At 37.4% G+C, this 14,934-nt stretch overlaps 1 protein-coding gene across 11 annotated transcripts in view; it reads right to left on the reverse strand.

Annotated features, from left to right (window-relative positions):
• LOC138715519 (zinc finger protein 726-like) overlaps positions 1 to 14,934 on the reverse strand; it is a 110,122-nt gene that overhangs the window by 55,587 nt on the left and 39,601 nt on the right. For 9 of the 11 annotated variants that reach the window (XM_069848543.1, XM_069848538.1, XM_069848537.1 and 6 more), the window contains 2 exons: positions 4,078 to 4,597; positions 2,681 to 2,732 (listed from right to left, as the gene is read on the reverse strand). In XM_069848543.1, the coding sequence (XP_069704644.1) occupies positions 2,681 to 2,732; positions 4,078 to 4,597 (572 nt within the window). Of the gene's footprint in view, positions 1 to 2,680; positions 2,733 to 4,077; positions 4,598 to 7,394; positions 7,574 to 14,934 lie in introns of those variants that run through there. The other 2 variants (XM_069848542.1, XM_069848541.1) reach the window with 2 other exon arrangements.

Consider the following 14,934-nt stretch of genomic DNA (forward strand, 5'->3'; position numbering starts at 1 on the left):
GTAAATAGTGCTTTGTAAATATTAGTTAAGATTAACAGTTCATTGTTGTGCGTAATAGTCCAAGTAAATTGTCATTGTCGTCGGTGGAGTGCTATAACGAATACTGTGTGGAGTGAAGATCCAATTGTTGACGAGAGCGTTTAAGGTGAATTGTAGAAAGGAATTATTGTTGTGACGAATAAATTACATTGTTGTTACTAATAAAATTTACAGTATTTTTGGATTTAGAAAAGGCAATTGACAGAGTGGATTGAAATAAATAATATGGGGATCCTGAAGAAAATTGCAGTGGATTGGAAAGAGAGAAGGCTGTTCTGTAACCTTTATATCAAACAACGAGTCAAAGTCAGGGTGGGAGAAGAAATGTCAGGAGGAAGTGAAATAGGGAGAGGAATATGACAACAGTGCCCTTCATCATCTACCCGTTTAACATCTACTTGGAGGATTAGTGAAGAAGTGTTTTCAGAACATAGGAGGAGTGATAATAGAAGAAGAAAATTAGAGTGCATAAGATTTGCTGCTGATATGGCGTTGTTAGCACAAGAAGAGACAATACTAAGGGATATGTTACTGGAACTAAATGACAGCTGTGAGCAGTATGGGATGAAGATAATGCAAACAAGACGAAAACCAGTTATCGGAAGAAGAATAACGAAGGTAAACGTGCGAATTCGAAATGAAGCAGTAGAGCAAGTGGATAGCTTCAAATACTTGAGGTGTACTGTAAGCAGTAACATGAGTTGCTGCCAGGAAGTCAAAAGGAGGATAGCAATGTCAAGGAAGCTCGTAACAGAAAAAGAAGCATCTTCTGCGGACTTCTGGGAAAAGAACTAAGGATGAGACTAGTGAAGTGCTTTGTGTGGAGTGTGGCATTGTATGAGCAGAAACATGGACATTAGGACGAAGTGAAGAGAAGCTAATACAAGCATTTGAAATGTGGATATGGAGAAGAATGGAACATGTGAAATGGACAGACAGAATAAGAAATTAAGCTGTGTTGGAAAGAGTGGATGTAGAAAGAATAATACTGAAACTGATCAGAAAGAGAAAAAGGAATTGGTTTGGTCGTTGGCTGAGAAGAAATTGCCTACAGAAGGATGCAATGGAAGGAATGATGAACAGGAGAAGAGTTCGGGACAGAAGAAGATAGCAGATGATAGATGACATTAAGATATATGGATCATATGTGAAGACTAAGAGGAAGGCAGAAAATAGGAAAGATTAGAGAATGCTGGATTTGCAGTGAAAGACCTGCTCTTTTGGCAGAACACTATGTATGTATGTAAATATCAACTCAGTTTTATTTCTACAATCAGTATAGAAAAGCAGTTCATCAAATAGTTCAGAATAATGTCGCTTTCTGTTTAATCGATAGTTCTCTAATTCATTACGATTTTTCGAACATTTTCTAGTCACAAAATGTCTTATCCGACCTTATTATCCACCGGAGCTTAGTGAAGTCGATTCTGTAGAGCTCGAGGAAACACTTAGTACCAGCCTACAATCGGTAAAACCGAAGTTATTGAGGCTACTAGGAACATTGTAATTGATATTGAAAGTGGACTACACCATATGATTGTAAGGGCAATTAAAAATAACATAGCCTAAGACATAGGGAATACCAATAATTTCGTCAAAAATGCTTGTTCCTGGGCGAGTACCACCAGTCTTTACGAAACCATCAACAATTCTAATTTACAAGGATAGTAACACAAATTTACCAACTACCTGGCACCCAATAACAATTTCCTCAGTTATCCCAAGAGTAATTTGAGAGAGCACTTAACAAACGTCTTCATAATTATGCTACACTTAATGAGCACCAGACAGGTTCTGCAAAATCTCCTGGGATGTATCTCTTTTTTAGACATATTCTTAAGTCTGGAGAAAGGAGCCCGTCTGTCTGATTGTCCTACATACTATTTGAAATGCCTTTGCCCATGTAGGACATAAATAACTCAGAAGAACTTTAGACTCTAAATAAATTAACGCACCTGAACATAAATCTCCAAGAAAACAACAAAACACAGATTGAAGCATTTCGAAGACTGAACCAATTACTGTTGACCATAGTGTCTTCCAGATTTCTCCTTTACCTCCAACTTTATACAATATTAGCACTAATCATATTTCAGACGATCACTGCTTCCAGAACATCCCAAACTAACTATAACGATATATTATTTTATTGTACCGAAGTACATATGATACTTCCATGCAGATATTCTGCGTCATCATACATATAAGAGTAATGGAATGGAGAAAAATTCTCTCCAGTGCCGGAATTTGAACCCGGGTTTTCAGCTCTACATGCTGATGCTTTATCCACTAAGCCACACCGGATATCCACCCTGGCGTCGGACAGAATCGTCTCAGATTAAGCTCCAACTCTTGGGTTCCCTCTAGTGGCCGCCCTCTGCACTACGTCATAGATATCTATGAACGTAGGACCAAAGTCCACACATGTGCTGAGGTGCACTCGTAATGAGTGACTAGTTGGCCGGGATCCGACGAAATGAGCGCCATCTTAAATCACGAAGTGATTTACGCATATCATATCATATTATGTGAACATGTATATGTGCTATGGGGTCACATGGCTATTCCACCAAATGAAAGATTAATTTTTTTCCCTAAATATGTGAACATATAACCTGAAATATGGAAAAAGTGGAGCTACCTGGTTCTTTCACCAAACCTCTCAGTTCTTCTGCAGGACCAAAGAATGAAGCCTGCAAAAAGAAGAAATATATATTACACTACATTTATTATCATATCTTTAAAATAGTAACTGAAGTTAAAAGTAAAAAACACACACACACACACACACACACACTCTCTCTCTCTCACTCACACACGCTCTCTCTCTCACTCACACACGCTCTCTCTCACTCACTCACACACACACACTCTCTCTCTCTCTCTCTCACACACACACTCTCTCTCTCTCTCACACACACACTCTCTCTCTCTCTCACTCACTCACACACACACACACACACACACTCTCTCTCTCTCACTCACACATGCTCTCTCTCTCACTCACTCACACACGCTCTCTCTCTCTCACTCACACATGCTCTCACTCACTCACACACACTCTCTCTCTCTCACTCACACATGCTCTCTCTCACTCACTCACACACACACTCTCTCTCTCTCACTCACACACGCTCTCTCTCTCACTCACTCACTCACTCACACACACACACACTCTCACTCACTCACACTCACACACACACACTCTCTCACTCACTCACACACACTCTCTCTCTCTCTCTCTCACACACACACTCTCTCTCTCTCACTCACACACTCTCTCTTTCTCTCACACACTCACACTCACACACAGATACATGGTGTTGTATTTAATTATTAGCTACTTCAGAATTTAATTATTTTGCTTTATTTATAATGGAATTTTTAGAGCTCCACATACGTCAACATGCTCATAAATAACTATTGTAGTAATCCACATAATTTTACAGCTGCCGCTGTCTCCTGCATCTCAACTATAAGGTACTCTGGCTATGTCCTATGTATTTCTTTTTTCATTTGTGTTTTCCACAAAAAAAAGTTCTGTGATTACATGAGTAGTGTGGAGGTGAGTTGTATCATATCTACCCTACTATTGACTGAAACTGTATTCAAGGAAAAATAAATGTACCACACGTAAAACTCAAATCAGTTGCAAAATACCTATAGAAACACTTGATCCAACTAGAGTTCTTTTAATGATTTACAGATAGTCTAAAAAATTAAGTTCGTTGCAATGAAAAATAAATCTTCACTAAATATTTGAGGTTCAGTAAGGACTGGATTTTAAAAACTTTAATAAGATGTTTATGGTACAGTAAAAATAATGTCATGAGGTAAAGATTAATTAATTAGTAATTTTTATGAACAGTTCACTTGTCACTTGACATAATATGCTCCTTCACTGTAATAAGTCTATATAGAATAGTTATTTGGGGACACTGTAATATACACATACCAGCTGTGGTCAATTAACAATTATATATACACATATCTTAATTATAGCCTACTTTAGTTAACCCAACAGTTTCCAATGCTTACCTTTAGTGTTGCAGCATTTTCATTTCTTAGCAATTTCTCTTGCAAATGTGACTCTATTGACTGCAAAGACACAGTTTTATTCTTTGTCCTACTATTCTTCTTCACTATATTTTTAATTATTTTTCTTTGGGAGGATACTGCACTCCGCGCCACAAACAGACATCTTTCAGCGCTTGTTGGACGGTTCATATCACTGTTCTCAAAGTCGCCCACAAAGCATTTGGTAGAAATAGGTGGCTGTGGGGTTGGTGGTGGGGGCGTAATTGACTTTACAGCTGATGAAATTTTGTTATGCTTTTTCGGAGGCTTTTGACGAAACGTCTTCTTGGTCAGGTGCTTGCGAAAATTAAAAATTGTTGGAACAGACCCCTCTTTTAGAAATGTATGTCCAAATCTTTCAGTATCGAAACAATGTATCTCGAAATGTTTGGAGCATAATTTGCTATATTGTGTTGGTCTAAAATTTTCTCTTTTCATGTTCACAAGCCATTTTTCCAGTATCTCAGGTTTGGATGGAAAGCTGGAATAAAATAATTATTTATTTATTCACAATATGGGAAACAACAAATCCAAATACATTGTCAATAATAAACATGCCAACTTATCAGCAATTAAATTTAAAAAGAAAAACGCAAAAAAAGTAACTTTCAGCATTTCATTTACAATTAATTTCGAAAACTTTGCACACTGTGGACTCCTCTATTATAATTCAATGGTGTACGCAAAATATCGTCAAGGGGAGGTTCATTTTTAAAATCTTACTGTTTAAATTGTTTACAATTAGTAATTAAATAATCCTTTCTATTCTGTTGGTGAGTTTTTCAACACAAACTCGTATGAAATTGTTTTTTAATAAATATATTTAATTGCAATTAGTTACAATTACTATATAAGGGTGAACTGTTTTCTTTAAATTATAAGTTTCAAATTATTCCACGTTTTCATTGTATTATTTAAATTCTACTGTTTCTTTTATCAGTGCAGGGCTGGGCACATTACGTGATTCTGAGAAATGAGTGCTGTGTGCTTTAAAGAGCGGGTCTTGCGAGCTCTGTGACGTATGCATACTGTACGTCATTCAATGTCAGTGCAGTGGTGACTCTGCAGTATTATGGCGAACTTTGAAGATGGAGCTTCCGCTCATACACTAAAGCGTCCCGCTACTCCCAATGCTTTTAATGTATCATGGAAGGAGGTGTTCTTTTTGGTAGAGAGCAGTGGATTAGCAAAGTGTTTAATTTGGCATAAAACACTCCAACTGATTAAGAAGTTAAATATCCAACGACATTATTCTTTACAACATGCTACTGAATATGACAAATATGTTGGTAATGAACGTCATAAATTAATACAACAACTTAAAGAAAATGTTTCTCAGGTACATTATATTAGAGTATCTATTTGATATTCATATTGCATTATAAGTTATTATACATTTAGTAATAAGTAATTTTAAATTATACAAGTATTACGTTATATCATAGTATAGTATATTACAGTTCATGATATATCATATATCATATCATGTCATCATATATTATATTATATTATATTATTACAATAATGCACTCAGTGAATCGGCTATGAGAATTAGCTACAAAATTTGCCACGAAATTACAAAGGAATTGAAAACATTAAACGAAGGTGAATTCATCAAGCAATGTTTAATTATATTGGCAGATGAACTCTGTCCACAGCAAATAGGGGAATTGGAAGCCATACGCCTTTTCGGAGAACCGTGGTGAGGAGATTGCAGTATGTGCTTATGGGTTATGTAAATAAGCCTAATGATTTGTGTGTGTGCATAGAGCGAACTTTATTCCATTAAATTAATAAGAGTGTTATAAAGTCTGTACTGTACAATGGATTGATGTAATATCCTTATAAACTATTATGTACTGACAGACTGAATGACTAGAACAACCGTGGCTCTTGTTATATTGATGCAGGGAAGGCAGCTGTAATGTGAGTCCGCCACTGCGTGAGCGTTCTGCTAACAATGACTATATGGAGCCACTCTCATGCCCGGCCCTGTATTAGTGTTTTTCAAATGTGTAATATGTTTTTCAAGGGATTCTGACGAAGCCTAAAACTCTATGTCTAATGGCCAAAATAATCAGTATTTTAAATTTAAATTATTATTATTATTATCATTGTTGTGTTCATTATTATTGCATTGTTGTTTGGTCATCATGGTGTGCTTAGGTAATTCTTTACTATAGCGTTACCATATTAAGGTACAAATATATTTACATTTTTGGCTTTTAATAGTCATACATATCTAATTCATATAGCCTACGAAAAAAATTAGTGCCGATGCCAATTTCACACCGAAAATAAGGTCGAAAGTTGCTGTGAAAGTGGTGGCAGTGGAGAGGCATGGGCAAGCATGGTCGCTCGAGCAAAGTGGAAGGGGTAGGCAGCAGGGAGGGAAAACACATGCATCTCATTACCGTGCGTTTCCCTACAGAGTCACAGTGAAAAGGCGAGTTTTCGTAAGATCGAAGCAGTGACAGGTTAGGTTAGGTTAGTTTATGCTTTTGGTTTCCCTTGAAAGGAAGGGCACATTTTTAGACTTAATCAAATTCATACCGTTTTTAACTCAATTACAGGTGGCCTCATATTTTTAGTTTCACGGATTCATGTCTATATTTTTAACAATGAACGGCATTCAAACTTGAATTACAAAAACGTGTGTGATTGGAATGTATACTTGTTCTTTTGAAAGATAGGACATCACAGGAGCGTTCCGATCGGACAAAACAACTGAATGTCACATAGCGTGGTAGGCCTGTTGCTATGGTAACAACGGTTGAGTTGCCAAACTTACAGTTCCCACGTGGCGAGTGCTTGGCAACATTTATTGTGTACACAATGTTAGCATTTGTACGGTTCGTCTTTGATTCTCTGTCAATTTTTGTGTTGTTTTATTACCTTCGTGTCAATTGTCAATGAATGTTTTAACATCAGTCATAATCACCTTCATCTCATTCAGACGCTAAATAACGTAAGATGTTGATAAAGTGTCGTAAAATAACCTACTAAAAAATAAGTCATCTTAACGTCAATTGCTAGCTTTCATCAGCTGACAGCGTGGTAGTCCATATTGGGAACATAGCGCTGTAGTTCCAAGCTCGGCCGCTTAACTGTCATGTCCCATCTTAAAAAAAAAAAAAAAAAAAAAAAAAAAAAAAAAAAAAAAAAAAAAAACAAGTATAGAGCAATGCTCCACGTAACATAGGAATAATTCACGTAATTTTCTTTAGCTATTACTTTTGATGTAGATAATGATATTACTTAATCATGTTCATATTCACCTATGAAATGATATCCTGCTCCCTTTTTCGAATCTCTGAACACAATTCAAAGCTGCACAAGATGTTACCATTTTCACTTTGCTCTGAGATAGACCACTTCCCGTAATGCGAGTTATAGGCAAGCTTGCTCAAAACGAGTCTTCCCCTATGCATGACATCACGCTTGAACCATCTGGCAACTATCCACTATCCTCAAGAGGGCCGTGAACTGTCTGATAGGGTATTAACCTCAGGGTTGCCAGATTAGGCTACAGGTAGCCAATTGGGCTAATTAAAATTTTAATTGGCAATTGAATTTTACCATTGGGCTACTTGCGACTTTTTGGGCTACTCAAAAATTTTCGGGGCTATTTTTGGGCTATTTTTTTTTCTGATTTGAATTTGTGGAACATTAATAATAATAGGTGTAGTAACAGTCTTCCTCTCCGTGAAAAAGCCTGTTACAGTGTACGTCTCGCTTTATTCCACCACCACCTTAACCACGAGAAACGACGTACCTATGCGAAATATATATTTATTGTACATGTCACATGACCAAGCCAGTGTAAGGGGATTTTCTCGTTTTACTATACCAGTGCCAGCAGAAATGCAGTGGCGAAGTGCAGCCTGCAGGCACATAATAACAACACTAGTCAACAAATTTTAACTTTGAAAATTGTGCCGAAATGAAACATTGTTGCTATCCACATATTTGCCATGTTGAATCCAAAAATGGAACTCATTTTTCAGCAGCACCCTCAGATTTTTAGTTATTACCCTTATTACACTTTTGAAAAGTTCGATACTAACTAAGCAGTTCCACATTTTTAATATCTAATGCAGAATGCATAAACATAGTCTTTCACTATTATAGTGGTGTTAGTACTATTAATAAAGTATCCTTCATGTTATAATGATGTAAATAGCTATTTACATTTACGTAGTGGAAGGAGGCGTCGCTTTAAAACACTTTTGTGTGTGTGTTTTAGTATTCTCTCTTTGTATGAACGAGCAGTAATCACTCATTACAGCTGAATCCCATCTCCCTTTATAACGCTGTTCCATATGTGAAATGTCTTTGTGAAAGCATTCCCCTTGTTCGTCACTCACTGCACCCAAGGTTTTAGGAAAAAATCTAAATTAGAATGCAGGAAGTGAATTTTGTATCTAAAATTCGTATAATTTGGAAGAGACTCTGAACTAGTTGTCATTATTTTCTTCCTTCTTGTTGCCGAGGAACTCATTCACAACAATTTTAATTGACTTTGTTTGGAACTAATTTTTATAAAAAAAAATCGATCATGCATCATTTTTTTAACCTCAGGTCCAACGAATATTCCTTATTTTAATTTTGTAGCACACAAGCCAGGGAATATTCTTCGTAGATATTTGAAACCTTTGCCTGTTGTGTCCATACCTTTCGTAAAGTTCTTCATGAGCCCTAATTTAATGTGTAAAGGATGGAGATATATTTTTTGTGGGTCAACTAAAGGTTTAAATTTTACATTATGTTTCCCAGGAGTGAAATCTTCTCTTCTTGGCCATTCCTTGATTATATAGTGATGTTGAGTATCTCGGCTGTCCCAAAGGCACAGAAAAAAGCATATTTAGTGAATTCACTCTGCATTCCATGTAGAAGACTTTAAGATCCCGCAAATATGCCAACAATGGTTTTCATATTTTAATGACTTCAAGAATACGACACATGTTTTCGTATGTTCTTTTCATTGCTGCATTGTATGCTACAGATATATAGGAAAGTTTATTGCCATTGTATAACAAAACGGCTTTCAGATTAATTTTAGAAGCATCTATAAATAAGCGCCACTCTTCAGCATTATGTGTAATACCTAGTTTTAATCAGTCCATTTACATCGCTGCATGTACAAACTCCAGAATCTGTAACTATGAAAAATGGTAATAGATCCTTATTTATGTTTATACATACTGAAACATTAGTACCTTCCATTAGCACCTTCCATTCCTGAAGACGAGATTCTACGGTAGAAGCTCAGTCAGCTGTTTAGTTAAGTACAAACCACGTACCAGATCGTTGAGTTCCACCTATGTTTTAAATGTGGCTTTTCTTCTCTCTCTTCATCTGGAATGTAGATGTCATCCCTTGATGTAGAGGGCTGCACATCATCAGATGATGTTATGTCAGATTCCGATTCTTCTTGCCATGTAGAAGGTGGAACGGGAACAGGTAAATTTTCTCCATGAGGTACTGGTCTTATAGCTGATGGGAGATTAGGAAACTGAATGAGTCTCTTATTTTTTTAAGAAAATCTAGTAACATTGGTTAAGCAGAAATAACAGTCATCTTCGTGATTCTTTTGTTCATGCCATACCATTGGTTCGGAAAGTTTTTACAACTACACCTTTGCTTCTTCATTTCATTTCACACAAAACAGTTCACACTACTAACAAAACCTTACACCCGAACTAAACAAAATACAGACTGACTGTCTCTGTTTTCATTACCAGGCACCCTGTAAGTCTATATTTTCTTTCAAGTATCAACAAACCATGATTCAGATGTGACAAGTGAAGAGGGACTTGGTACATGTATACTAGGTATTGAAAAATATGTATAAATTCTGTATTTATAAAGCTAAATTATTGAAATTTATTTCATGTGTACCTTGTTAAATGGGAATACGTATGCAAACATCGAAATTAAATGTACTCTTCATTTTACGATGTTTGGATGACGTATATACGTCCGTTGATGTGACCTATTAAAATTAAATGTATGCACCTGTGGCTTTCACGAATTTCCTCAAGCGGCCGGTAGTGGAATCCACAGTCTTCTGGAAGAAGTTACGTGGGGCATTGGTGATAATACCCGGAATCCGTGCTTCCAATTCTTTATTGTCTCTGGACGGATTGTGGCATTCCTTCCTTTCTCTGTATGGCACCATCTCTGAACGAAAACAACGGAATTCCACACTTCATAGCATGCAGTTCATTCGCGAACAAACATGTGATCGACCATCTTTGCTATTGTTGCGCAAACTGCCCCTCACGGCCACAATCTATACTACGGACGCGCAAAATTTCAAACTCTATTTAATGATTTATATGTACTCACAATTTTCATTATGGTTGCATCAATGTTAAAAATTCCACAGCCAATTAATAATACCTAGTTACTTCCCGCCAGCACTGTACACCACATTTTTTCTACACTTTCTAGTGACGATATAATATGTATCCATGTTAAAGTCTGTCGTATATTTTCTCGCATTGCACTTTACTACTACCACTAGTTTCCATACTTGAAATTATGTCTGGTAATAACAGTAGCCTATTACATTCTCTACATTTTTTTACATTTTCTAGTGACAATATAGGCGTAATATCTATACATGTTAAAGTCTGTTGTATATTTTCCTCGCGTTGAACTATTTTACTGGCATTGGCTTCCATAGTCGAACTAATGTCTGCTACTAAGTAGTACTAATTTATCATCATCATCATCATCATCATTTATTGCACCCACTGATCATATACATGATATGGGACAAGTCATATTTAGAAATTAATAATTAATTACATAACATACATAAAAGTAATAACTATAATTAAATGCAACACAAATACAAATATGCAAAACTTGGAACTTGATTGAAAAAAAACTACAAGTCAGTCGATTTCGGCTATAGGTCCCGTTTGCAGTATGTCTTGAAGTCAGGAGTCAATTTCAACCAAACCTGTCAATGATTTAGTACTACATACGGTATATATTATGCCATCTATTGTTTTATATATAGATATTATCATAGAAATAGTCGTTACAATTCTACAATCAACTGCCAACCAGATGTCTTAGATGTAATCCTTCATAAATCAATGCACCTATAAATTATATAATCACCATAAATGAATTAAACTCTGATCACAATCCGATGCTAACAATAGTTGACTTGAAACCACCTGAACTGCCATATAATGTGAGACCACCAACCACTGTCAACTGGAGAAAATACAGAAATATCCGTGAAACATTTGTTCCACGCAACATAGAAATCAACACCAAGGAAGAACTAGGAACGGCATGTAAAATCTTTACTAATACCATCAGACAGGTACAGATAGCTTTGCAGTCGTAATCTAGCTGCAGAATTCCCTGAACTATTAAGACGAAAACGGAAAGCCAAACGTTTAAAAAATAAATTCCACCGAAGATGTGGCATTGCACAATTTAATTTCCCGAAGAACTATATTCCCAATAAATTATTAGACCTACGTATTGCAATCTTTAAACGAGATGTCCCCATTGCTGAAAAAGACAACAAAATCTGGAACATAACTAATAAACGCCTAATTCATAACAGGAATTCCGATAGTCATGCCATACTTGGACCAAATGGACTGGTTTATTTACCAACAGAAAAAGCTGAAATAATTGCATCTACTTATTTTCAATAGTTCCAAACATATCAAGATGATCCAAACTACACACAACAACACGCTCATATCCGACAAACAACAAGACAGTTCTTCCAAACGGGTTAATTGTGCACAACACACCTTCCGAAATTAATAGACTTATCAAGAAAGCACTACATAGAAGAGCACCCGGACCCAATAAAATAAATTACCAATGCCTGAGAAATCTGCCGAGAAATGCTCTGACTCGCTTCACCAAAATATACAATAGTGCATTAGAACTTAAAACGTTTCCGCAAATATGGACGACTGCAAATATCATTTCAATTCCCAAACCCGCGAAAAATCCAAAACTACCATAAAACAGAAGAGCGATCAGTTTGCTCAGCACACTTGGCAAAATCTATGAAGGAGTGATATATGACAGACTGTATCCACAGCTACAGAGACATATACCCGATGAACAATTTGCATTTATGTCAGGACGAAGTACAACAAAGCAACTTCTCCGTTTAACTGAAACAATCACCACAGCTTTCAACAACAAACAGTATGCTGTGATGATGTTACTTGATGTTAACGAAGCTTATGACACTCTATGGCATACAGGTCTTTACTGTAAATAGATCCAAGCTGGAACAAACCCAAAAATAGTATGCCTTATTAAGTCATATCTTTCCAACAGGAAATTTCAAGTTCTACATCGAAGTGCTCCATCAATAAAGTATAACATATACGCAGGTCTGCCATAAGAATCAAAACTATTACCTATACTTTATAACTTCTACTCCGCTGGTATCCCTACACAACCATATATTCACACGTTTCAATATGTTGAGGACACCACATTTCTATCAACCGCAGAAAACATACTATTTGCAATCATTAGATTACAAAACTTCTTAAACAGATATGAAACATGGACCTACTGATGGAAAACTAAAATAAATCCTCTTAAAAGGTCCGCAATTATTTTTGAAAAGCGACGAGCACAACCCAGGACCTGACTCAAATTATTCATCACATACATCCAAAAATCAGATATCTGGGAATAACTATGGACAAAGCCACCGGCGTGGCTCAGTCGGTTAAGGCGCTCGCCTGCCAGTCTGAAGTTGCGTTTGGGCGTGGGTTCGATCCTCACTTGGGCTGATTACCTGGTTGGGTTTTTTCCGAGGTTCTCCCCAGTGGTAATGTGAATGCAAGGTAATCTAAGGCGAATTCTCGGCCTCATTTCGCCAAATATCATCTCGCTATCACCAATCTCATCGACGCTAAATAACCTAGTAGTTCATACAGCGTGGTTAAATAACCAACTAAAATAAAAAAAACTATGGATAAAACATTAATCTGGAACAACACGTCACTCAAATAAAAGCAAAGGCCATGGGAAGATTTCTTCAACTATATCCACTATTTAAAACCCCAGCATTAAAATATAAAACCAAATTGCATGTCTACAAGGCTTTAATTCGAAGTATGATAACATACGCAGCACCAGCTTTGGCATATGCTAGCAAATCCGTTATGAACAAGATGCAAGTTATCCAAAACAAGATACTGAGAACAATTCACAGCAGTGGTTGCAAATGTGGACCAATGGATGGAAGATATCAGGAGCTGTAATATAAACTGAAGTCATCAACGTACAACAGAGAAGATACTCAGTCACCCACACAGTGGGCAATTCCATTGATCGCAATGCAGAAAAGAAGAACGCTTAATACAGACCCCTGCGGAACGCCATTTTCTTGGAGATGTTCGTTAGAAAGTGTGGAAATACAACTCTACCAAGAACTTACCAATCAAGGTTGGTAGACTACCACGAAGTCCCCAATCATGCAGAGTTTGCAGAATTCCATAAGGCTATGTGGTATCGTAAGCCTTTTCTATATCAAAGAAGACCGCCACAAGATGTTCCTTCTTGAGGAAAGCATCTCTAATGGCGGTCTCCAGCCGAACAAGATGGTCTGCAGCGGATCTGTGCTTGCGAAAACCACATTGGATATTAGATAATCGGTTTTCCGATTCGAGTACCCACATCAGGCGTTTGCTTATCATTTTCTCCATAACGTTACATACACAGCTGGTCAGACAGATTGGCCTATAGCTACCAGGTAAAGAAGGATCCTTTCCTGGTTTCTGGACTGGGATTACAAAGGTGGAACGCCAAGGAGATGGAACTACCCCCTCTGTCCAGATCTATCTTGTTGTACATTGCCAGAAGAAAGGATTTTCCAGCTGGCAGAAGATGGCGAAGCATCCGGTTATGGATGTTATCAGGGCCAGGGGATGTGTCTAGTGCCACCTCCAGCTTCACGGATGTGAACGGTACATTGTAGTCTTCAGTGTTATCAGATATAAAGTTCAGGGTTAGATTTCCGCAGTATCCTTGAGTTTTAGAAATTCCGGGTCATAATTGGTTGAGCTGCTTATCTGTGCAAATGAGCTAGCGAATATTTCAGCAATTTCTATGGGACTGGTGGTCGTCACGCCATTGTTCACAAGGTCCGGAATTACAGAACTATGTTTCCCCATTATTCGACGAACTTTGTCCCATACGATGTTAGCTGGGCAGTTGTTTTTAAAAGAATTGACGTAGTTTGTCCAGGACGTCTTCTTAGCTTCGCACACAGTGCGACGAGCTTTGGCTCAAAGATGTTTAAACTGGACAAAATTTTCTTGGGTTGGATGGCGCTCGAATTGACGTAAAGCACGTCTGCGGTCACAGATACCATCTCGACAGGCGTCCGTCCACTAGGGGACAGAGAAGCGTTTTGGCCTGCAGGACGACTGGGGATAGATAATTCCGCTGACTTTATAACGACATTTGAGAAATGTTCTACTACGCAGTCCACACTTTCATGTTCGGTATCGTCGAATGATATGGACTCCGAAAATCGACCCAGTCCGCCTCTTTAATAATCCAGTTTGAAGAGCGAGATTCCGCAGGACGTAAAGCAGACTCGGATGGGTAGTGGTCACTACCATGAAGGTCATGAATAACTGACCACTCGAAATGCATGGACAAAACTGGGCTACAAATGGAGATGTCTATCATGGAGAAAGTATCATAAGCCGAGGATAAATGTGTTGCTTCCCCGGAATTTAGGGTAATCAGATTAAGACGGGTACATAGCTCTGCTATTTTATTTCCTCTGTCATC

This window comes from Periplaneta americana, chromosome 15, assembly GCF_040183065.1.
Source record: "Periplaneta americana isolate PAMFEO1 chromosome 15, P.americana_PAMFEO1_priV1, whole genome shotgun sequence".
NCBI classification, from domain to species: Eukaryota; Metazoa; Arthropoda; class Insecta; order Blattodea; family Blattidae; genus Periplaneta; species Periplaneta americana.